General features: G+C 41.3%; 1 protein-coding gene across 1 annotated transcript in view; it reads right to left on the bottom strand.

Annotated features, from left to right (window-relative positions):
• Positions 1-3,009: 3,009 nt before the first annotated feature.
• spata5 (spermatogenesis associated 5) overlaps positions 3,010-26,490 on the bottom strand; it is a 155,863-nt gene continuing 132,382 nt past the window's right edge. Inside the window, exon 17 of the mRNA XM_034690793.1 lies at positions 3,010-3,508. Coding sequence (XP_034546684.1) covers positions 3,329-3,508 — 180 coding nt within the window. The 3' untranslated portion in view covers positions 3,010-3,328. The remainder of the gene's footprint in view (positions 3,509-26,490) is intronic.

Raw genomic sequence — 26,490 nt, 5'->3', positions numbered from 1 at the left:
GTACAGAGCAAGAGATAAGATGTATCACTTTGTCCACAATGGGGGAAACCAAAATGTATATAAATCAAAAGTTCCTCACAGCAGCTTTAAGTTTAAAGTGAACCTTCTTGGTACATTTAAAGGCCTTGTGAGGAGTTTTGAAATGGCTGAGAAACAGACTAAAAATGATACTGATGCCTCTTTATAACCTTCAATAGCAAACATGTCCACCAGCAGCAACACTGACACCTTCTCTGTTGTAATTTTTAATGCCTGAAACTGCCCTGGGAGGGTAGGTGTCAGACCAGATGATGGACATCTTGCTTCAGAAACAGACTTTATTTGACTGTTTTCATGGAAAATAATCACATTGCCTGATAAAGTCGACTGTTAAAAGACTACAGGATGAGGCTTTTGTTGAAAACACTCCTTTTGCATGTATAGGACAAGAGATAAGAGGTATCACTTTGCCCACAATGGGGGCGCCAGAATCGATACAAAAGAAAAGTTCCTCACAGCAGCTTTAAGCTTTTATAAAATATTAAGTGTACAACACTGCAAATAAAATACTGATTTTACTTTTTGAATACACTTTGCTATGTCACAGTATAGTAAAAAAGTAAAATAAAGTTGAACTATAAGATATCTCTTCAATAAAGTACATTAAAACAACTTTGGTACAATGTTTTGTAACACATTAATAAGTTAATGACCCCGAAATAACAAGTATTTAACAGAATTAATCTAGGATTAATCTGGCATTAACAGAAATGGCCACATGTCTGGGGCTTTTTATGATCATTAACAGGATAAAGGTTTTTCCAAATCTAATAAATCCACTGAATTATTCTTAAGACTTTGTAACGGGCATTAAAAGCAGGCATAAACTTAATGCTATAATTTTAAAAGTTGACTGAAGTTAACCTTGGCTCTATAAAAAGGACCCCCCTTTGTGCTGGAGCCACACTTTGGAAACCACTGTCTGCACAGACAACGCAGGGAGGAAACATCAACAGGATGTCTCCTCTGCTCTCTGGAATGTTCCCATTACGCACACACGCAGTCATCACACTCATCGGAGGAAATAAAGATGCGTCTGTATGAGTGTGCAGCGTGCACTACTCCCTGATCTGGATACTTTCCCATCATTTTAAGAGTTTCACGGGTCGTTTTTTTTTTTGGATGTGGAGAAGTGGAAATGGTGGTGTTGGTGGTTGGTTTTTTTCAGTACCACCTTAAGAAAAAAGCAGCCCTGCAGCCAGGGGAAAGACTCCCCCCTCGCTCTTACACCCCCCTCCCCCCTCCCTCCTCCTCTCTGTTCCTGACTGTCTGGTTTGATTGGTGTCGCGGATGCGCTACATCCGGATCCATGAGAAAAGGAAGTTCAATACAAAGTCAATTTATCCTATTCAAATGGAAAAATCAATAGATGAATGACCTCCAGTGCCATTTCGGGTCAGCAAATGCTTAAAAAAGAACAGGGGAAAAGCCCCTATAAGAGTTAACGGACTGTTAAAGCGACTCTTTGGAGGAAAAACGGCTCAAGTGTTTTCAGGCTGTATGTTAAAATCCTGCTCCTCGGTGATAAAGCAAATCCTGGTCGACCGACAGATGGCCGCCTGGATCCCGGGCTCTTAGTGGTCGGAAGTGCGGACGGAAATCTCACGATTACAGCAATTAGCTGATTTTCCATGGATGCATGTGATGAATCCAGCAGCCGGGACTGCTTTTCTCCGCGTGCATGTGCGAGCAGAAGCTCCCTCAAAAGTGGAGGTTCAGGAACCATTATGAGTTCCTGAAGGGAGTCCAGATAAAACTCCGTTTCGTACTCCATGAAAGTCAGAGCAGGGGAACATTATGTAATAACCTGAAGTGAAGGATCAGGCTTTCCACTATCATCTTAAAACATTAATGCAACTTGACATCTGTTGCAGTCTAGTCAAATAAGGACCTCAAATATTTTCTGTATTCACATAAATGTGGAACACTTTTAAACTAATTTGTCTGTGCAGTACTTTAAAATTCTGCAGGGGATATTTTCCTAAAAGCTAAACATTTTCAAAAATAGTATGTCATTTATTTAGTACAGTATATTTGTCATTTTAATTATGTTCTCTTATGCCTGTCTGAATGTTTCCAATGCTTTTAATGCTTTAATGTAAAGCACATTGAGTTACCCTTGTGTATGAAATGCGCTATACAAATAAAGCTGCCTTGCCTTGTCTTGCCTAAGGTGCAAAAGAGACAGATTTTTTTTGAATGTAAAATGTTCATATGTATGCTCAAAGCCTTAACCCTCCTGTTATGTTGTGGGTTATGTTGTGACCCTTTTTAAAGTCTGTTTTAGGCAATATATGCCTTTCAAACCAGCTAAATGCAGCATATAAACCTGGGCAGCATGTGACGAGAAGGAGTCATGTTAATTCATCAACATCACTTCATAAAAACAAAAATAATTATAAAAAAAATTAAAAAAAACAAAAATCTATGTCGTGTGAAGCTATTGTATTTATATTCATGGCTTTATAATGTTCATTAAAAAAAGTTTTAACATGAATTTTAATGTAAACAAGTGAGTTATCCTCATTGAACCATGATCTGTGAGGATTAAAGAAACACCAATGGATCAAATCTTGATTTAAATGGTTAGAAATTGAGTTAGAAATTAGATTTTAAGAAATGTGTATTGGGATTTTTTTGGGGGGTTCTGACACTTTTGGATCATTGAATATGCCCCGGGTCAAATTGACCCAGGAACATTATTGCTGTTCCAGAGAAACGAACATAACAGGAGGATTAAAACACACTCCAAACATGCTCCCAGGAAACCACATTTCTTACATGTGTTAATATGTTTGTAAATTAATAATATAACTTATTTTAAACACATACTATTCAATAAAAAGGTGATAAAAGGTTCATTCTTCTAACTCCTGTTTAAATAGAACCGACCTTTAGTTGATCTGTGAGTTTCCAGTTCCAACAATGTCCCTTTTGCTCTTTAACAGACAAACAACCAAAGACCATGAATACATAAATAATGCACTTTAATACATTATTAATATTTCATATGATTAAAGAAAGACACACTGAGTCATTCTGCAAAACAACCAAAGAAAAGCTGTGGAGTAAACACACATTTTTGTTTACAGAGTATTAAAATGTATGAACAAACAATTTGGGGAAACTTACAATTGAAATAAGACATGATGGCATTCGATAACTAAACCAGCCTCATATTTGTTCTTCTGTTAGTTCATAATAATAACTTGGCACTTTCTTTTCAAACAGAATCAGAAATCAAAGTGAAAGCAGTCTCTTAGTTTTGACTTCGTCCACGGTGGCGTGCTCAGAAGAAACACAGGCCGCTGTGCTGCTGCTGATAGCTGATATACGACTGGATGAGAGAGTCAGGGATCCGGGGCTTCACAGCATTCAGGGCACTTTCAAAGTGTCTGGCTTGGACGTGCTGAGCTTTGATGTCCTCTTGTAGGGCCAGGAGGGCAGCCTCTCTGCATACTGCTGTTATCTGGGACAGGAAACAGACACAGATATTCAGCTGTCAGGAAGAGCGCCCCATCCAGCTGATACCAAACCACTGAATCCTGTGTGCACATTCAGAGGCAGATCGAATTCAGCGCTAACTGGAGATGTGTTATGGTAATGGAAAACTATTTTTATTCCCCCTGAAAGGCCTTCGTCTCATAAACATGCAATCCAATAAACAAAATGGGACAAATAAGCACAAAAAAAACTGTTTAAAGTCGCTGTAATCAGGACTAAACAGACTGCGTGATGATCAAACGGACTCTGGCATCGGCATCTGTGTTCCTAAACTCAGCTGAAGAGTGATCAGAGAAAGGTGATGTAATTAAAATTCAACTTTTGCACGAGGAGGATCAGAATGAAAGAAGGATTTCTTGATGATCTGATCAGAGCTGTAGAAAAGGTCATTTTCATGTAACCCTGCATGAATAATAAAAAGTAATGCATGAAAAATAAAGCTAAGGGATTTTGTTTTGTCAAGATGAAGGCATAAAAGGTTTAAGTCCAAGGAAGGAATCAAATTAAGGCTTTAGTGACATGTATATGTTGAAATTTGAGGATATTTTAGGTGTAAGATATGACTTAAATATCTAACCTTACATGAACAGTGAAAAGGAAGAAAGGAGCGGACAGTCAAAACAAACTATCAACTTTTATTCTGGAGAAAATTTAATCTCAGAAGTTAATTAGATGTTTGAAGAAAGCCACAAGAACCACATGTTGTTGGAACAAGACTGAACTCCAAAGCTTAACAACAGTGTAGACTCTGAAGGTCAGTGTATTCAAATTAATCTAATGTACTGAGTTTGAATATTGGTACAAAACTGGTCATCTGGTTCTTTCCTTCCAGATTTGATCCAAAAGTCTTCAGAGGAAAAAAGAAGTCTGTTAAACCACTGCTCTGATCCGCCGTGTCTTCAGTATAAATACAACCCTCCTCCTGCAGCCTGTTTTTCTACAGTAGGCTACTGCTGGCATTATGCAACAGCTGACATGGAGACGTGCCGAAGCCAGTAAGGGTGACCTTTGGGAGGGATTCTGCACACGGCAGAGGAGTGACTCACTTCCGAATTCGGTGGCGCTGGCTGATGAAGGCCAGGCACCTTTCCCAGCACTGCCACCCTCATCCCTTTCCAAAGGCACAGCTTTGTTCTGAGCCCGGCCAGCTTACACAACTCTCTCCTCGCAGGAAACTATTGGCCTGTATAACCACTGATAACGTCTGGTGGGAGGTTAGTGGGACAGGCAGTCATGTGACTCAGCAGGGCTGTGGAATATTGAACAGTGAGAGCATGCATGTAGAGCAATGTGGGCGCAGGGAAATTGTTCAGTGGACCGAAGCAGTGCTGGACACTGGCCTTCTCTCTGCAGCTGCACTGTGTGGCACACTGCGTGACACGCAAGTTAATACTGAATATTCACATGGAGGCTGCAGTGAGCAGCACCACGGTTTACAGCTACTGTATATGTTGCACTGTCCATTTACTGAGTTTGCAGAGTCCAGAAACAGGTTTGTTTCAGAGAGTTTTACTGCTTAGGACACAAAAGTCTGTGCTTTAAGTCATATTTATTTACCCTTTTATTTGCTGGGTCTGCTTTAACGTTGAAAATATAAAGAAAGGATGACATGAAATGAGAGAAGATCAAAGAAGATCTGAATTATTTTATGAAGCAATAAAACCTGGGTGTTTATAAACAAATTATAGATAAGCTAGCTTGTTATTCCTTGTTAACCTGATGAAGTGTGTCAAAGTGTGTGGCCCATGTTCGCAAGCTTGCAGGGATAGCAGTGATTATTGCAAGTAATGTTACTATTAATCCTGCTCCAAGCACGGGCTCTTAGTTCTCTTCTGGTACCAAAGTTTTCTGCAAGTAAAGATATAGCTTACATTGTAAGATTGTAATAGTATAGTTGTAAGCAGATGTTGTAGCATTAAAAATGCTAGCTTATAGTAAGGCTGTCTTCATTTGTCTGCTTAAAACTACACTAAGTACTCGCCTGTCCTCACCTCTTTTAGAAGAACTTATCAGAGACAGTTTCTTTATAAAACCAACTTTTGATGGATGCTGGTTATTTTTCTGTGGTGCACAAGAGGCAAATATGCATGTGGCTAAGCTACCAAAGTGTTAGCCTCCACAATAGCAGAAAAATGATTGCCCGTTTTATCATTTGCACCATTGATTGTATAAAGGAGCTGTCCCATTTGAAGCCACAATTTTAGAGCTCCCCCTGGTGACTGGCTGCAATATAGGTCTTAAAGCCTGCCTCCTCCATTAAAACAGATGGAATATGGGTCAAACTTGAAAATTAAAATACAAATAATAAACACATGTTTCTCAAACATGTTTTGTGTCAGTAAAGTTAGTTTCACCATGCTGATTTATGTGCAAGTTTTCATTTTTCAGAGAAATGTATGTAAATAAGTTGTCTAATGTTAAAAAGATGACAGCTCTGCAGACACATGAAGCTCCTGCAGCGTTCTGGATAGTCTGTTCTGCTGTCACCTAACAGATATTTGACCTTTTATCAGTTGAATCTGTCTTTTGGTTAGCATCAGACCTGCTGCTCCACTAGCCATATTGCTTCTGCACATGCCTGGGCTCCGCCAGTGCAACATGTCAGCGCCAATCACGCTGCTATTAAGACTTCACATCTCACATCATAGCTAGTTGCTAATGCTCCTCTAACAGATGACATTCATCAAAGTACAAGATGAGATGCAATCCCTTCATAAAAGGTCAGATAAATATATCTAGAAAATATTGGGGAGGAAAAAAATCCATGCAATATTGTAGTATTCTTCAACAGCACACCAAATACACAAGTTTTCAAAGGATGAAACTGGAATACAAATAAACAGATACCGTGACATCATCAGTAACGCACACAATGCGAAGACGTAGTGGAAACAGGAAGAAAACAGCAGAAGTTGTCAATTGTTTAAGCACATGACGGTCATGGTGTTTTTCAAGGCCGCAGAGTAAAATGAGGGAAGATAGCTGTTTAAATGTGCTCTGGCGCAGCTAACATGCACGGCTCAGGACAGGTGCTCTGCAGATGTCAGGATGTGAGGCCCTCTTTTTCCCCCCTTCTGCTTCTCTTCCAAGCCAATGAGCAACATGATTTAGGCAGCGTAAACACACGGGGCTGGGTTAATTTTGTATGAGGCTTTCCCATCATTCAAGTCATTAAGGCCTGTCAGTAATAATGATGCAAAACAATGAGGCCATGCATCCCGCTTCCCTGTTTACAAACGGAGCGAGGGCGAGCGAGCAAAGGCAAGGAATTAGTGAGAGGGAGCGAGAGGGATGCCACATGTTGAACAATGTGATTTAGTGTTGTTTCCAAGCAACATTCATAAACAGGAACAGACAAAGTTTGCAGCACAATCAGAGAGTAATGTCTTACTTGCGTTGACATTTGACATCGAGGACGGGTTTGCCCTCTTGTGCCTCAATCTCATGATTCAACAGTTAATAATTATTTGGTTGTTTACTTCAACAACACCCCTCTGGTTTATTATAAAAAGAGGGAAAAATGTCCGGGGCTGTTTTGAAATACACAAACGTAACGCACACACACACACAGGCCTCCACATTCATGCTTGCTGGGTTTATGAGCAGGTCTGTGAAGGCGATCAACAAGTCAGTGTTTCCTGCTGTGTGTTTGCCCGTACAGGCCTTGAAAAAAAAAAAAAAAATGAAAGCCACAAAAGGCAAACAGGGCGAGCTAAAGAGCCAGTTTGTTTGTAAATGTGAAGGCATTCCTACACCGGATCCAAAAGTACAGCGCCGACTCCCCTCCAGCACCACCTTGATACCCCTGACCCCCCCCCCCCCAAAAGAGAAACCCACCACCCCCTAACGATGGGCCCCCTGCGCTCCTGAGAGGGGAAAAAACAGGAGGAAGGAGAAAACTGCAAATGCACAGAAATGAGATGTGAGCAGGGGGGGGGGGTCGGTCGGTGGCAGAGAGTGCTGACTTGTGGAGGGGCCAAATAAATTACAGATCTCTCCCTCTTTTTAAAATTTTATTGCAATGCAGACTTTATTTTTCATTCCCTTCATAAATTATGTCAGCAATCACTTTAATATATGGCGGCGGCTAAGCTGATGCATTGCAGAGGCCGCTCTCTGGTGATGTGGGGAGGCTTTAGAGTTCCCGACGGTGGCACGCAGCCAGTCGTAAAGGCAAAGCAAACAACAAAAAAAAAAAAAAGTAATCATCAAGGGCCTCTCAGTTCGGAGACTTTGGAGGCTGAAACTTGCTGACTCAAGATGACCCGAAAGTCGGGCCTGATAGTGAGTCAAAAAGAGAGAGGGTTTGATGATGAAGCAAAAAGTGTTGAAAGTAACAGCTTGTACAGTAAGCACTTCCATTGCAACTGGTTCAGGTTAAACAGTAATGACTAAGATCTGAATATTTACTGACTCATTCCTTTTATTGTATTTATTCATCCTCTATGACACACATCTCTCTCTGCAAGACGCATTTATAAATCATCTCACTTCCTTGTATACAAGATATGACCAATGCTGGACTGGGCCAAGGTTATACTCAAATCAGGGTGGAGCAGATTGTCTCAATGAGTTGATATGTTGTATCAACATGAGAGGAGAAAAACCTGTTTTTCTCAGAGACATAAAACGTGTGATCAGAAGAACCCTCCTTGTGTTTTCCGCCATATTGATTCAAAGTGGTCTCGTGCAAAACAACCAAATACAGTTGGAGTGAGTGCTTACAAGGCTGTTTAATCAGAAGAACACAGTAAACTCAGAGTAGTCTTGAGTTTGAGGGATGACACATTGGATAAAGACATTGTTGAGTCTGACATTAAGGATGCAGAGTCTATAGTCCTTATTTGGAGGTCTTGGGTCAACATGCTGACCTAACTTTGTCCATTTCATTGAAAATGCCAAACAGGAGATTCTCTAGAACCATACAGTATCACACCCCCAATTTCTTGACTGGCTTGGTCAGACCCAATACAGTGCAATTAACCACAAAGCCCAAAATACAAAGGTTGTTGCAAAAAGCTTTCCATCTCATACAGCTTGCAACATCCCAAATTTGGGTAGGGAGGAAGGACAGTGACAGGGAAGGGATCTCTCTTCAAGGACGGACAGCCATGTTTTGAGTACTGTATGTACAGAGCTGATAGAAGCAACATTCATAGATAACAATATCCTCCTGACCATAAGCATGAAGCTTTAAACCCCAAGGTCTTAAATGCACCACAGCCACCACCAGCAGAGATGTCTGGAATCCTTGTGTCAGTCATTCCCCCTTAATAAAATGTCAACAGAGCTCTTTAACTGCAGGATGTTTTGATGGGTCGCTGGAAAAGTGATAGATACTTAATTGGAGCGCCCACCACATCCTTGTTTCCACATATTCCTCTAATGACAAGTTTCCTCTGGTGGTTTGCAAATCCCTCTGAAAACCAAGCCCCCTCAAGCGCGAGCGCACAAACACACAGTTATTCAACAAATCCTAAAATGTATGCAATGACCATTACCATTTCACTCCTCTGAAGTGCTGTCAATAAGAGTCCAAGTCTGTGGTGAAAGAGGGGAGCAGAGACGACCATAATGACATGTTTTCTGGAAGCCGGATGGTCAATTTCGACCGACAGGGAAAATTATTTTGTCGTCCGTTTTGATCCTCGAGGGATCGAACGGTTGATCTTCCTTAGAAAGGCTGAGGATGAGGAAGCCAGGCTGGACCCTTCCTGCCTGGCTTCTCAATGAAAGAAGTTATGAGGAAAGTTTGAACTAAATAAGGAACTTTAGTGATGTAAATACTTTAACGGGTAAGTTGAGATTGTATGCAAGATCATTCAAGCGGTAGCATGTGTCGGGTTGAATCATTCGATGTATGAGAAGAAGTAGTAAAAACTGTAGTTCCTAAAACAGCCACTAGGAGATGGCTTTAATAAAACGTCCAACTGTACAGCAGAATTTAAGATCATTACAATCTGGATAGGGCCGTCAAAATGTACCTATATTGACAATAACAGTCTATTAACAAAAATGAAACACTGATATTGTGCTTTAAATGAATAAAAGTAAGACCCTGCAACTAACTGGTATATAGTAGGGGGCAGTAGTGGTTCTGTTTGCCGGTTACCACACACCACAAAACAGAGGGAAGAAGAAGAAGCAGCAGCAGCAGCAGAAGAAGACCAAGTAACCAGCTAGCTAGTCTTTACTGGAGTGTGGCTTCTACTGAAGCGCAAATAATTTTGGTGGTGATCACAGAGGAAAGTGAGGCACTCTACCTCCCAAGTTTTGGGTGTTATGTAAAAAGATGAGATGATTTTGAACGACATGTTACTCAGAATCACAGGCAGAGGAAAATGATGAGTTTCCGTTGGGTTAAACGTGAGGTAAACATCTGATATTTTGACAGCCCTAAACCTGGATCAGTGTTTTATAGCCAATTTCCCCCCTCATGGAAACTGTGTAAATTTTGAATCCATAAAAAGAGATTTATCCCTTTAAGTTTAGGCTCAAAGTCATTCAGAATGAAGCTCACGGCTGCTTTGAATGGCAGATGAGTGCCACGAGCTGAACTGTTGGGTGTCTATCTTCTCTTCCAGCTACGGTCATTTCTGGCTCAAAAAACAAGACAGCTTGATTTAGCTCTTGACAGTAGACTAGACAGGAGACATGAGTAATAGCACTTTAAAAACAACAGGGTCACAGAGTACAGTGGTCTACACCTGGATCCTTGTTTAAATGAGGTCTCTGTCAGTGTGGAGGGTAAAATGGAAATACTACACCAACCAGGGAGAGGAAAAACAGACACCATGCGGCGTCACTTTTAAATGTAGTTGTTCTTTAGTGTTTTGAAGTAGTGCAAAACATGTACATGAAAAAAACAACAGCTCAGTGATAAATAAGCAGCACTATTAAGTTATAAAGAGAAGGTATGATGCTTTTCTGTGGCAGTCTATGATGGTTTGAGTCTGTAATCTTGGATTAAGTAATGCTTTACACTTTTTGCAGGTTTTAACCCATTGCTTTTTTATTCATGTATGTCAGTAATAAGTCATTAATTGGATTCCTGAGGCTGCCAGGAAAAAATCCTTTGACCGTGCACCTTCTGGAGAGCAGCAGCAGGGGATCAGGACCAAATGAATAGCAGCTACAACAGGAAACAACTGATGGACTGTAAAAAAAAAATAACAAACCTTTATTTGCTTACTACCATTTGTGACTCCACCATTTGCTAATATTTGCCAATAGCTCATTAAAAAGCAATAAACTCATGATTATAAATGGCTTCATAAAAGCTGGACCCGGCATCATGTATTAATAATGTACTTCAGCTGTATGGCTGATTATAAAGAGAGGAACATATGGGTATTTATTGGACATTTGTAAAGTGGGTTATTAACTGCAGGGATGGCGATTACATTTTTTATTATAAGCCATGAAGTGTAGCGTTAAATTATTAATCAAAGGGAGGAGGTCGAGCTCTGAATCACAGACGTCCATCATGTCTTTTAGGTCGTTAACAACACAGACGTCTCTATGAACCAATCATTAATGCTTTTACAACCATGAAATACTTGTAAACTCTTTTTGAATTATAATATTTAATACGATTTTGCATTATTATTTGGGTCAATGTTCGTGTAGTCACGTGGGAAGGAGTTGACTTTTGGTCAGAGGAGTCATTTTAATGAGGCTATGAGAGGACAGGCATGTGCAGGGTTCATTTCGCTCAGGGCGGCCGGCCGGCCCTTGCTTGCTCGCTCGCCTCCTGTGCTCCCAGCCATTAGAGTGCCACAGCATGAAACCCAGGATACACTAGCGGCCTTTATGCTCTATTGGTCACTGCAATGCACTTCCCTCTGTAGCCGCAACTACACCCTATATCATGCTGCTTGAACGCACACAGGCTAGACCATGTTGGACGCAGAGTACAAAGTGTATGTGGAGTGATATACTACAGCACGCCTAGCACTGTCTGTGAGGTCCTGTTGTCCTTTTAAGATAAAGCAACACCGAACTTTAATGGCTGCAGTGAGGAAATTAGGCCGTTACAGCAGCACACGGTAACAAGATACAGTGAAGAATAACAGAATATAAATAAGAACACAGCAAAGAGGGGGTAACATAAACACACTCGACACCTTTCAGGACCAGAACGTGGCAGGCAGAAATGTATGAGTGGAATAAATTGTGGGTGAGTATCAACATTGGAGAAATCATAAAAATGTCTTGACATGTGCAATATATAATCACAAACAAGGGAAACTCAGGCATATACTATATTATGGAGCATGCAAAAATACGCTTGAATCCACAAAATCAAGATGAAGCATTCATCTGAGGCCCCAAACTCCCCATGTTGAGGTCGATTTTAAGGTCACAAACATGCCGCACACACGAGAAGTCACCTTCTTTCATTCATTCAGAGTGAAATAATCCTGTAAATCTATACGTTTCCTCGCCGTATTTCTCTAGAGAAGGTGAGACTTGGCGCGTGCCATGAGACAACCTGTTCAGCACGACAAAAATAAACCCTTCTTGAGAGGTGAAGGGGGTGAAAGGAAAAAAAAGAAGCTTGGGACTGCTGGCAGCGCATACCAACGTTCTCAGGTCAAATCTGTCTGGTGTACTTTTCGCTTCCTACTTCAACAAAGGCGCTCAGTGAGTGTATCAGACGGCCTTAATGAAGGGCTTGTTAGCCCGGCTACCGGCAGCAGATCCACTAGACCCGGAGTGTGTGTTTACTATCAATCCACCCTTGTGTCTACAGCAGGCTACATCCAGCACTCCCCCACCTCTCCTCCCTCCCGCCTCGCCCCCTCCCTCACACACAAACGGCCACATTTACAGGAGCGAGCCCCCTCACCACCTCCCTCGAAACCTCTCCTCCATCACTCCACAAGTCCTGCTCTCATACTCCACAGTGCACCACCACACTCTCCACACTGTGCACTTGCTCACGTACGGCTCTTGATGCAGTTAACATGCATTTGCACATACGTGAGCGAATGCTGCACAACAGTTGAAAGATCACGCCGATAAGGTGTGTACGTCAGTGCACTTACATGAACTATGAACAAAAACATGTTATGGAAATGAAGCAATGTGTAACCACCTAATCATGTGCAGGTATACTGCCGACTCTCCTCTCCACCAATATCACCAAACACATATACAACATCTTTACTCTCCTGTTTGCAAAGGTGTTCATGTTTAGCTTGTGAATTCCTCATCATTTATTTTGTTAAATATGAACATAATATAGTCTAAGGTGTATGTTTCTAATCTTTCAGTCCAGTGAACACAATAGGTCACTCTTATTAGGTACATATAGATCTATAAAAACAGTATTATTGATTAAACGTGAATGATGAATGGTCTAGACTAGGGGTTCTCAAACTTATTGGAGCCAGGGACCCCTTACAGGTGAGAAAATTGTCCAAGGCCCCCTCATAATTGTAACACAGATTAAGCACAGTAGTGATGTGTCATGATCAAAAGCTGCGGCTCTGAGAGTCGATGCTTTATAGTGAATCAGAAGAGCTGGCTCGCATCGAGAGAGAGAGAGAGCCGGCTCCCAGTTTTTTCCTTTCGCTGCTTAGCTCTCACAGTGCTCAGCCCCAGCTCTGCTCAGAGCAGAACTTTGTTTTGATTGGTCAGCATGGCGGCCATGCGGCCAATCACATGTGAGGATATAGGATACAGGTGATGGAGGGGAGGCTGTGTATCGTGGCTACATCTGTTCCTTCTGAGAGAGTCTTCTCGAAGACCGGGCAAATACTCACTGAGAGGAGAAATCGGATCAGCCCATCCAAGCTGAGGCATCTGATTTTTCTCAATGCCAACCTGAGGACATTAATAATGTTTGCTTGAGTTTGGTTCTGGTTCTGGTTCTGTATGCTTGAGTTTGGTTCTGGTTCTGTTTGCTTGAGTTTGGTCCTGGTTCTGTATGCTTGGATTTGGTTCTGGTTCGGATCTGGTTCTGGTTCTGGTTCGGATCTGGTTCGATCCTGGTTCGGTTCTGGTACGGTTCTGGTTCGGTTCTGGTTCGGTCCTGGTTCGGTTCTGGTTCGGTTCTGGTTCAGTCCTGGTTCGGTTCTGGTTCGGTTCTGGTTCGGTCCTGGTTCGGCTCTGGATCGGTTCTGGTTCGGTTCTGGTTCGGTCCTGGTTCGGTCCTGGTTCGGTTCTGGTTCGGTTCTGGTTCGGTCCTGGTTCGGTTCTAGTTCGGTTCTGGTTCGGTCCTGGTTCGGCTCTGGATCGGTTCTGGTTCGGTCCTGGTTCGGTCCTGGTTCGGTTCTGGTTCGGTTCTGGTTCGGTCCTGGTTCGGTTCTGGTTCGGTTCTGGTTCGGTCCTGGTTCGGCTCTGGATCGGTTCTGGTTCGGTTCTGGTTCAGTTTGCTTGAGTTTGGTTCTGGTTCTGTTTGCTTGAGTTTGGTTCTGGTTCTGGTTCTTCTGGTTCGGTTCCGGTTCGATCCTGGTTCATTTCTGGTTCGGTTCTGGTTCAGTTCTGGTTCGGTCCTGGTTCGGTTCTGGTTCGGTTCTGGTTCAGTTCTGGTTCGGCTCTGGGTCGGTCCTGGTTCGGTTCTGGTTCGGTTCTGGTTCGGTTCTGGTTCGGTTCTGGTTCAGTTTGCTTGAGTTTGTTTCTGGCTCTAACCCTAACCCTAACCCTAATCCTAACCCTAACCCTAACCCTAACCCTAACCCTAATCCTAACCCTAATCCTAACCCTTACCCTAACCCTAATCCTAACCCTAACCCTAATCCAAACCCTAACCCTAACCCTAACCCTAATCCTAACCCTAACCCTAATCCTAACCCTAACCCTAATCCTAACCCTAACCCTAATCCTAACCCTAACCCTAATCCTAACCCTAACCCTAATCCAAACCCTAACCCTAACCCTAACCCAAATCCTAACCCTAACCCTATCCTAACCATAACCCTAACCCTAACCCTAATCCTAACCCTAATCCAAACCCTAACCCTATCCTAGCCCTAACCCTAATCCTAACCCTAACCCTAACCCTAACCCTAACCCTAATCCTAACCCTAACCCTAACCCTATCCCTAACCCTAACCCTAACCCTAATCCTAACCCTAACCTTAACCCTAATCCTAACCCTAACCCTAACCCTAATCCAAACCCTAACCCTATCCTAACCCTAACCCTAATCCTAACCCTAATCCTAACCCTAATCATAACCCCAACCCTAACCATAACCCTAATCCTAACCCTAACCCTAATCCTAACCCTAACCCTAACCCTAATCATAACCCTAACCCTAACCCTAACCCTAATCCTAACCCTAACCCTAATCCTAACCCTTATCCTAACCCTAACCCTAACCCTAATCCTAACCCTAACCCTAATCCTAACCCTAACCCTAACCCTAATCCTAACCCTAATCCTAACCCTAACCCTATCCTAACCCTAATCCTAACCCTAACCCTAACCCTAATCCTAACCCTAACCCTAACCCTAGTCCCAACCCTAACCCTATCCTAACCCTAATCCTAACCCTAGCCCTATCCTAACCCTAATCCTAACCCTAATCCAAACCCTAACCCTAATCCTAACCCTAACCCTAATCCTAACCCTAATCCTAACCCTAATCCTAACCCTAACCCTAATCCTTACTCTAATCCTAACCCTAACCCTAATCCTAACCCTAACCCTAACCCTAATCCTAACCGTAATCACAACCCTAACCCTAATCAAACCCTAACCCTAACCCAAACCCTAATCCTAATCCTAACCCTAATCCTAACCCTTATCCTAACCCTAACCCTAATCACAACCCTAACCCTAATCATAACCCTAACCCTAATCCTAACCCTAACCCTTATCATAACCCCAAGTAATCAGTTTATAATAAAAGACATTGAAAAGCTCCAAATCATGAGATCTGAGGAGGTAAAAATTATTCTTGGTTTTTTTTTGGTTGAAAATGGACTCAACCATTTAACAGTCCCTTGACAAAATATATACTATGGAAAGGAAGCAATGTGTAACCACGTATTCATGTGCAGGTATACTGCCCCCTCACTCAATATCACCAAACACATATGCAAAGTTTTTAAACTCCTGTTTGCAAAAGTGCAAACAAATGCACGTTTTTAACCTAAATTTAGGAATTCATCATAATTTAATATGTTGAATAAGAACATAAACTTCTCTAAGATGCAATTTCCCAATTAGTCAGTCCATTGAATACAATAGAAATCTATAAAAACAGTATGAATGCTAAATGTGAATGATGATTTGAAAGCTTGTCACAGAGAGAAGGGAAAACAAAAGAGGAAACAGAAAGCTTGTGCAAATTATGTGCAGGCATGATCTCAGAGCAGTTCAACAGGTCTTGGCCTTTATATTTACATATTTCTAAAACTGATTAGCTCATAATAAACTCATTGTTTAGGTAATAGAACATCAAAGAAAGCCCAATGTGGCATCTTGAATTTACTTTTTGGTCCGACATACAGTCCAAAACCCCAAAGTATTCAGTTTAACATAAAATACATTGAAAAGCACCAGGGCATGAGATCTAAGGAGGTAAAAATGGCTACTGTGTTGTTATTTTGTTGAAAATGGACTCAACCATTTAACAGTCCTTTGACATTTTAACTTATCAGTTAATCTCTTTATCTTAAATGTGCAAAAAAGAGGTAAAATTGTGTGTTAAATAAAATATAGCTGAATCTGGCACCATGGAAAATCATGACATTTTGTTTGAAGATGATGAAAAGTGTTTTTGTTAGTTGGTGAGTAAATGCCAAACCAAGAGTGATGTAAAAAATCAAGAAAAACAACTCTGCAGACTCCAGAGATTGAAACAGATTATATAGAGATGCATAGCATACAATCCCATACACATAAATTGTGGCATGGCTGACATTTAATTCGCGACATTCAATGCATGATATTATATTGGCTCTAAGAGTCCCTCTTATGCAAATAGCATAATAATAACTTCTTCCCTCGAAGCTGCCCCCAACCACACCACAGGAACACCACCGTCACAGAGAAGAAGAAGCCCCGCTGCATCCAATTTTCAGAGAGGAAATTAAATAATACATAAATCAAACAACGTCGGGGGTGCGGAGCCAAACTCCCCACCAAAACTGAAATGTTCCATCCTCCAAAGAGGAAGTGTCTGCAGTGACATGCCTCCGCCATGAGAAACAAGGCCTGACCACAGCTCCATGTGAAACCGATTTAAGATTACAGAGAGAGAGAGGGAGAGAGAGAGAGAGAGAGAGAGAGAGAGAGAGAGGGTTAAAAAGAGAGGTGAGGTTACGCATGGAGGGAGAGTCACGTGGGGAGGAAGGGGGAGAACGGAAACATGGCACATGATCATAAATAGCAAAGTGGAGCGTGTGTGAGTGTGTGCCTGTGTGTCTCTCTCTCTCTCTCTCTCTCTCTCTCTGTGTTTGTGTGTGTGTGTGTGTGTTATGTTCTCAGCAGAGAGATTTAGATGCCATTGAAAAGTCTGATGATAAAGTGTGCTGGACTTTTCCTCTCCCTGTGTTACAGCTGAGACAACAACAGAGATGAAAGGAAGATATTACGCATGAATATTCCAACACTTTAAATATAAAGTCAACTTTTTATGCACAAGAGAAGAAATGTGAGGGCCTGAGAAATTCATAAACAAATTCAAAATAACTAAACCATTCTGATAAAACAGAGTCCACTTTACTGTTTCTGTACTTTAACCCAAGAGTCACAATATAATGGAATAATGACATTTCTCAATCCTCATTTATTAAGCTAAAACAGGTTGAATATATCAGTTTGTTTGATTGTAGGTAATGATTCAAACATTATCATAGGATTCAAATTAAAATGTTCTTTATTTATTTTAATTATTTTCAACATTGTAGATCAATACTGAAGACATCAAAACTATGAAATAATCTGCTTTTGCCATAATCTGGATTACATCAGTAGTCAAATAGGGCTATCCATTGTGTGCTAACCCTACCTTTGAACAACACAACTGATGGTCTCAAACACATTAAGAAGGCAAGTCATTCTACAAATGAACTCTTGACAAGGCTCATGTTAATTAGAAACCAGATTCCAGGAGACCACTTCACGAAGCAGACTGAGAGAATACCAAGAGTGTGCAAAGCTGTCATGAAGGAAAAAGGGGGCTACTTTACAGAATTCGGCTTTTTTTAACACTTTTTTTGTGAATTAAATAATTCCATATATGTTCTTTCATAGTTTTGATGTCTTCAGTATTAATCAACAGTGTTTCAAATAATTAAAATAAACACAAACCCTTGAATGAGAAGGTGTTTCCAAACTTTTGACTGGTAGTGTGTAATAATCAGGGGGACGTCTGTGGTTTAATCCTGCACAAATCAACCCTGTCTGTAATTTATGAAGTAAAAATTCCAGAGCCAATCACCTTCCAGTTTTCTGAACACACAGAGGTCCTCTGATAATAATCATCCACTCTGAATCAGCTTCTCAGTAATTGTGTTGTTTTAAGGAGGTCTCTGCAACTTGTTCTGCTTCTTTGGTCAAAAACTAAGGAGGCTGTGTTGAACATTTTAAACAAAGATTTAGAAAGCGTGAAAATTTGGGTGCAAATTCAGCTACACATTGTGGAGACCCATTAAGACCAGACTAAAATCCATCCAAAGACCCAGATGTTGAAGAGTGATTTAATGGATGACCTTTTCTATCTTTCAAACGGTGAGTTATCTTTGTACTTTTCTTGAAGCTAAAACTTGAATCTGCTTCCTGTTATGCATGCAGACTCCTTCGCTAAGTTTTTTTTTTTTTACCTTGCTGCAGTAAAAGCTTGATGTGAGGTATACTTTCAGGCCACACAGGAAATGTTTGTCATGAAAGTAGAGGATGCTCTCATGTCTCATGACTCACGGATAATGTACGTAAAGCATCAGACTGATTCTAAATGGAAACCTCCTACAAAGGCTACCTAATAACTTCCATGTCAGGCGGTTTAGTGTTATCAGCTCAGGCCCCCACCCACCGTCTGTTTTGGAAAGAGCCATGTGGGATAGCACCTGTGTTGGGGCTACACGCTATTAAGGCTGTCAGCGTGTGTGTGTGTGTGTGTGTGTGTGTGTGTGTGTGTGTGTGTGGAGGGTGAGGGGGGGTATAGCTGGGCCTCGCCTTAAAGGGCATATTTGTCCTCGCCCCTTAATCAGACGAATGAAAGCTCCACATTCTCCCTGGACTCAGGAAGGCAGGGATGGCATATTTACCAAACACACCCACACTGAAGTGACCTGGAGACTGTGTGTGTGTGTGTGTGTGTGTGTGTGTGTGTGTGTGTGTGTGTGTGTGTGTGTGTGTCTGCATATGTGATGTGTGTGCACGGGGTAATGTCAAGGTAGGTAAAACTCCACCTGTGTGATGTGCTCCACTGAAAGTTTCTGTTTCCTGTTTGCTCCATCTTAAATACACAATATATACACGCTACCTGTATACATTCAGGATAAGGTTTCGTGTATTAGTAAGAAAAACAGACAACATGCAAATCTAATAAACTTCTTTGATTACAGACGTTTAACTTAAAGGTGCAGTACGCAGAATTTAGCTAAACAGACCTGGAAGAAATGGAAAATTACATTCACAAGTGGTTTTAAATGAGTGTTTCAATACCTGAATATAAAAATGAGTATTTTATATCAACATAAGGATTGGTTCCGCTTCTTCAGAGGTAACCATCTTGCTACACCATGTGTCTACAGTAGCACAGAGTGGACAAACTAGTGACATACTTGTTTTTGTATTTGGTGATTGGCCACGTTAAATGCACCGGTTCAAAGATTGTTGTGGTCAACAGAATTTGAACTGCTCTCGCCAAAGCCAAGAACATTCTGGATCATGAATCACTACTTATTCTCTACTGTTCACTTATTTCACCACATCTCAGTTACTGTGCTTAGGTTTGGGGAAACACTTAAAAAAGCTCACTGCAACCTCTGTCAGTACTACAGGAAAGAGCCATCAGAATTGTTCACAATGTTGATTTCTGTGAACACACAAATTCATTGTTCCTCAAATCCAAAATATTGAAATTTATTTGACCTTGTGGATTTTAAAACTGCACAAATTGTGTATAAGGCAAGGAAGAATCTCCTGCCAGGAAATATTCAAAGATTGTTCTTTGAAAGAGAGGGGGGTTATAACTGAAGAGGGAAGTTAAGATTAAAGATGGTGAGTGTGAAGACCACAAGGAGAAGTTTTTGTATTTCAATCTGTGAAGTAAAACTGTGGAACAGACTCAATATATGGAGCTACAGCAATGTCAGAACATAATCCACTTCAGGAAGAGGTTTAAAGAAGTATTTTTCATGAGGTACAAGGAGGAAGACAAGTGTTTAGAATCATGAGGAGCTTGATTTTGATTGTAGGTGTAAGTATGAAGATAGGATATGAAGATTTGTTTTGTGGGAATGCAACCGTGTAATGACAGAAAATAGTGAATAAAGGGGGATTAGATAAGTTTTAACTACTTCCTGCTCCTTTTCACACATGTAAAGTAAAATGTTTCAGTGTTTGCTAATGGAACTGATTGATTTGATGAAAGACATCAAATGAAATCAAACTGATAGAAGTTTTTGATGGTAAAAAACTTGAGAAATGGAAGTTTATACATCTTAAGTGTACGATGTAATGCTACTTTTTTCTAGGCTGCATAAACATTAGGAGAACAAAGGAGACACCAGACAGACTGATGAAGCAGCAGAGGAACTTACAGCGAGTTGAAAATGTGAATATGTCGGTACCATTTTCCTGTAATACATGCAATGAAAGGATCTAGACCTGTTGCCTGTTTGCTGAGTTACACTGGACAGAAAGAAGAGTATATGAAAGATATGATTACTGTGGAGCTGTGGGAGGAGGTTACACTACCGTAGTCTAAAACTGCAGCTAATCACACTTATGCTCATGGGAGCTTCTTGTCCTCTAAAGCCACCATCGCTTCACCAGCAGCAGGGGTGATCAAGGGAGTGGTTCATCCAGAACTTGACCGCTAGATATCACAAGATATTCCCATTCCTACACACTGTACCTTTAAAATGAACCAATGGATTGAAAAAGCATCAAAATCCACATTAGTTCTTAAAAGATCAGCTTAAAGAATCATTTTCACACAAAAACAAGACTTCCTCCAGGGTGTATGAGGGTCTAGCATGAGGTTGAATGCCTTAATCAGTTAAACTCAGGATAACCTGCACCAGCAGAGAGATCCACTTAACCCTACAGACATTAAACAGCAACAACAGCCATGCTCCATGACTGCCTAAGTGCTATCATAGCTTCTATTACTGCCACACTCCATATAGTAATGGATAAATGAATGACTGGATCAAGTCACTTTGAAGACATCATCATGCTTATCTGTCATAAGCTACAAGAAGTCAGGGAACTCACTCACTGGTGTCAATGACAACTTGTTTGTATTCTAGACTCTCATCAAGTGTAAAAAGTCATTCTCAGTTCGCCCGTCAGAAGTGATCTACATATCCATTGACATAAAATTCCCTTTCACATAATTGAAGCTGGTGTGTCTTTGAGGCTGTTTCCCTCTTGGCTGTCCTTTTCTCATTTTATTACCTACTTTCAGGTTGTTCCACCTTCCCCTCTCTCTCATTTTGGCATCCACCTCTCCCTCTCTTCCTCCCTTTCCTCTCGTTTCTTCTTTCCTTTCCTATCTTTCTTTCTGCTCTTCCTGTCTTGCTCCATTTGTTTCTGTTTTTGGCTTTTGCTACCCCACGTTCTGTCCTCCCACCTTGCCAAGGGAAACAGTTCGACTTGTGCGCTCGAGGGCTCATATTTCCCAGGAAAAATTCAATTTGTGCTCACCATGTACTCGCACATAAACCACAGAGAAGGCTTTATTTTGAAGATGTAAAATTAGGGCCTATTGGAGCCATTTCCCTCGAACTCTTGCCAGCCTTTTTTTGCAGGCTTGCTGAAGCCCGCTGGCTAAAGCTGAAGGTGTGTTTTTTTTCTTTTTAACCTTTACTTAACCCGCAGTGTCAGCTAGGAACAACATAGTCACAAAGACAAGAGGCAAAAGGCTCGTAGGAGAGGAAGTGAGGGGATGTGTTTCACAGTCTGAGTAACAGAGGTGTGAAAAGCTTTTTCCTCACAGCCTTTGTGGAGCTTTTGACTTTGTTTTCCATGTCAACTATGTTTTTGTTTTTTTTCTGAGTGACAGCGTGACCGCTTCTGTGGTCAGCCGCATAGAAAATAAAAAACACACACAAGACAAGAGGTTAAACCATATTTTGGAAAATCTCTACCAACCTCAGACCTCGTCAGACACGCATTCCACCAAAGCTGACATGTTTATCGGGGGATGATTACAGATCTTTTTTTTTTTTCTCAAAGAGTCCGGGATTGATGGCGTATATCAGCCTCGTACATTGTGCAATGTCACTGTTATTCAAACAGCAACCCGCTTTGTTGATGCATTTTTTGCGCCTGTGTCCTTGGTGATAAAAATCTCTGCAACAACAAATACCAGGTCATAAATCAGACAGGAGACACACCGAGCCAGAGGAGGAACAGCCACAACCACAACAGGTGTTAAGAGGAAACCATTTGTCTTCCTGTGAGGGTGGTTATGCTCTCTCTTTGTGTGTGTGTGTGTGTGTGTGTGTGTGTGTGTGTGTGTGTGTGTGTGTGTGAGTGTGTGTGTGTCATCACACAAGGCCCTAGTTGTGATCAAACTTTTCCTAGGGCTTTTAATCGTTGCAAACAAGCTTCTGCAAAGCCCGGGCTTTTATCTTTAAAATGTGCCATTCCAAAAAAAAAACTTCAGTGCAACCACTTTGCAGCTCTTTAACTGATGCAAAACACACCACACAACTTAATCATGCTGCAACTCCACACACTGATGTGACAAAAGAGGGCTGCAGAAGCGCTCAGTTACCCCAGGAAAGGGGGAATATCAAGTATACGATGCAGGATCATTGACGTCAGGACAGACTGTTTATCTGCCTGATTTGAACGTCCTGTATTGGAACAGACGTGCTCCTACTGATGAGAAAGAAAAAAAAGAAGGTAAGAAAACAATTGCACCAGTGAGTCTGAATGGCCGTCAGCCAAGCGTCTCAGACACCTGGGCTCGGACCAAACAGCTCTCCCCCAGTTGGAGGGAAAAGACCCACCGCTATGGAGGTCGCAGTCGGTCAAAGGCATCTGTGACTGAACACAAAGATATCCTGATACGACTGCAGCTTGAGGTTTTATTAAAATGCCTCAACTACCAACTCCTCGCCAAGGGAGGTGAATGTTACATCACTGTGAGATCTGGAGGGAGGGCGGGCGAGCAGCAGGGTTGGCACAGCCTGTCAGTCACTGCAACCTCTACGTGTTTTACATCTAAACAGCACCTTCAGGCTCTGTCCTAACTGTGCTCATGCAAGGAAATCCAGATTTTCCTTTTTGTCAACAACTTGTCATCATGTGCTAAGTGCTCATTACTGTGGTGTTTTTGCACTTCACCTCCTGGAGGTCACCTGCCAATCACACAGTGCAGGGAGGTCTGTGGCACTCTTTGTTCATGAAATTGGAGTTTCTATAAGCTGTGCAATCAGGGACTGTCATCCTTCACGTCATGTTTATACCAAACCAAAACAACCAACTCTAATGCAACATTTTTATGATATCTCACAAAAAGTAATGCACAATTGTTTTGTGCATAATCCTTGAAAAGATGCTGCAACACAATCCTTTATTCGCAGGTCATCAGATACAGATATTAGTCATGTTCCTCCATAAGTACACACACAGCAGCATTCATGTATCAAGGTACCCTTGAGCATCTGTTTTAGACACGGTTTTCTTCTTTTCTAACACATGGGGGATCTATGCTGAGGTGTCAGTTTTGAGGTACCCTTCTGAGTATCTATAAGTTATTCTTTCCTTCTTGTGGTTAAACCTCTTTTAGGATCTGTTTCTTCCTTTCCAAGATGCAGGCAATATAAGAAAGTTAGTTTCCTCAGGTTTAGGCAAGTAAACAATTATTTGAGATGAGGAAGAACATCACAATGTTTGATTAAATGATAACTTGACTGGGTGAAAGTCCAGGTTTATGACCAATCCATCAGCCAAAACCATCAAACAGGGAACTTACATCAGTCTGTCTATTACCTCACCTGTTCCCATGTATTTAATGGTAGTTTGAAAAAACATCCAGTGCAGGATGTCGGCCATTTTCCTCCCAATAATCAATAACCAATATGTTTCAAGGTTAAATAAATGAAAGGCGGGGCGCCGTTGGCCTAGCGGTCTAAGCGTGCGCCCCATATACAGAGGCTACAGCCCTCATTGCAGAGCTAGCAGGTTCAATTCCAGCCTTGACCATTTACTGCATGTCCTCCCCCACTCTCCACTCCCCACATTTCCTGTCTCTCTTCAGCTGTCCTGTCCATTAAAGGCAAAAATGCCACAAAAATATAACTTTAAAATAAGTGAAAGGTTCTCTGAAAATGAAAGAAAGACTTCTATTCCTTCTTGTAGTTGAAGCACTTTGAAAGCCAATCACAGTTTTCCCAATCCAATGAGTGACAGAATATGACAAGTCCATGAACCCTTCCCACCCTGATTATTTTAAGTCAATAATAAAGTATAACATCTCTCTGATTTAGAAGTTTCAGATATTAGAATCTGCATAAGAAGCAGATGTGAGAAAGTGAGTGTCTGAATCAAGGTGTTTGTTTACTCCATTAGAACCTGCACTGAGTTATTGCTCTACTCCAGACAAGTTAACACATTCTCAGCCACAGAGGCGGGACTTTGTAATTAAATCTGTGTATTAAAATAGAATAAGGAATTGCATTGAAACCTGAGAGGGCTTCATCTTTTCATCAAGCTACAAACAAGGCCTTGGAACTGGCTCAGTGTTAGTGACAGGGTGTGATAAATCCTCCAGCTCTTTTTCCTGTCAGGGCTTGATCATTAACAGAAAAAAGGTAGCATCACACCTCTCCTCAGGAGCTGGTTAAACCCTTCTTCATCTTCTTCTGCTTGGAGACAGCGCTGCGATTACAGTATCAAATGTTGCTTCTGTTTGGGAAAGTGATGGAAGAGGTAAGCTGGCAGCAATTTTCATGGCGTGTGAGCTGAAGGTGTGTGAGGGTTGTCAGTGGAGATTTTAGTAGGGAGGTAAGGGTCGGGAAACCAGATGTCACTCCGGGCAGGTAGGAAGACAGGTGATTTTAACAAGCTTCCAGCCCCGAGCTGACAACCACGTCTTCCTGCATGACCCCCCCCTCCCACTCCCTCCTCCTCCTCCAGCCACCACCTTCCTCTGCTCTCCAACAAGTCTGAAATCCCAGGAATGTAATTAAAGTCAAAGCTTCAGGTACTCAGGCTGCAAAGGCCGAGGACAGAAGCTGCTCAATGGGTCCATTCGTGCATCACCTCTGCAACAATGTGGGCAGATTTGGGAGCAGATGTGGCCGGTCAAAAAAAGGAAGCTTATAATAAGGTGACCAGTTTGATCAGTGGACCAGCAGGACAAATCCGGGTGGGGAGGTTTCGAGGTTTTGTTTGAGTGTTTTCATGCCATTAGTTGGTAGAAGAAATCATGCAGTGGGAACTTGCAGGTGTGAACGTGTGTGTGTGTGGTTTTAAATGGAGGCAACATCCATGCTGCTATCTTTTCTCTTTTTAATCAGATTACTTTACTACATTTTCGCCTGAAGCATCAACTTTTAAGACGCTCTTAAAAAAAATGCTGATGATCAAGTTTTATTGGCAAACTCTGAGGTTGTTTTGCAGCGTGCATGGGCAATAACACACACTGAGTAAGGATTACATGGTCACATGTGTTTGATTGCTGATGGGGTCTTATTGGCATGTGACGTGCACAGGATTCTCTCATCATGTGACAGCCAGCAGTGCTCAAAATGAATTACCTACAGATAATGTTGACCTTGTTTTCAATGCTATCCAGTTGCGGTGTATTTATATTATGTATTTTAGGGGCGCTGGTGTGTCTGGTGGTCTGGGCGCCCCACATGCAGAGACTGTGGTCCTTGTCGCGAAGGTTGCCGGTTCAATTCCCGGCCCAAGCCATTTGCTGCATGTCTTCCCCTACTCTGCTCCCCACCTTTCCTGCCTATCTTCAGCTGTCTTATCAATAAAGGCAAAAAACGCCTGAAAATATAACTTTAAAAAAAAATATTTTAAGGTACTTTTACCTTGAAATAAGCAAAAAAATCTGCCAATAGAACAAGTGAAAATTTGCTTGGTAAGATTTCTTAAAATAAGACGTAATATTTAGAAAAGTGTGGTCTTCAAATTAGCAGGGAAAACTTATTTTAAGCAATATTTTACCAGTGTTTTAAAGCTTAGTGTCTCAGAATAAACCAGGAATGCTAACAATTAATATTTTTTCACTAAAAAAAATATTTTTGCACTAATAAATGTCATGTCAACTTCTTCATTTGAGATATATTCACTTTAATTTGAGTTGTATTATAGCGGCACTTCTCTAGGTTTAAAACCATCTTGTACTTGAAATAAGATGACAAAGTTTAATTTGAGCATTTTGAGATATAATGTCTTCTCATAGTGAGCTGGATATACTAATATTCAGTCATGTTGTTTTTTAGGATAAGACAGCTATGCTCAAAAGTAGGTGTTTCATTGTGTGCATGTAGTTTGAGGATGGATATTTTTATCTGATTTAGAAGAAACAGTGCCTGAAAACTGAAACCCACCCTTAAAAAAAACAACTTTTCTTTCTTTCTTTCTTTTATCAATGGAGCTGTTTTCTGATACGTTCTCAAATAAAATGCATTTACTTAAATCAAGTAAAGGGTTTATCTTAAATGAAGATTATCTGTCATCTACAAATAAGATCTCAGCTTGAAAAATGTTTGAAATGTAAAATAAACCTTGTTTCTTCTAAATTACAAATCAAAACAAGATCATTTGAAGATTGTTTGCCTTAAG

This window comes from Notolabrus celidotus, chromosome 8 (assembly GCF_009762535.1).
Source record: "Notolabrus celidotus isolate fNotCel1 chromosome 8, fNotCel1.pri, whole genome shotgun sequence".
Taxonomy (NCBI): domain Eukaryota; kingdom Metazoa; phylum Chordata; class Actinopteri; order Labriformes; family Labridae; genus Notolabrus; species Notolabrus celidotus.
Note: the sequence above shows the minus strand (reverse complement) of the source record. Positions and strands in the feature narration are given on the sequence as shown.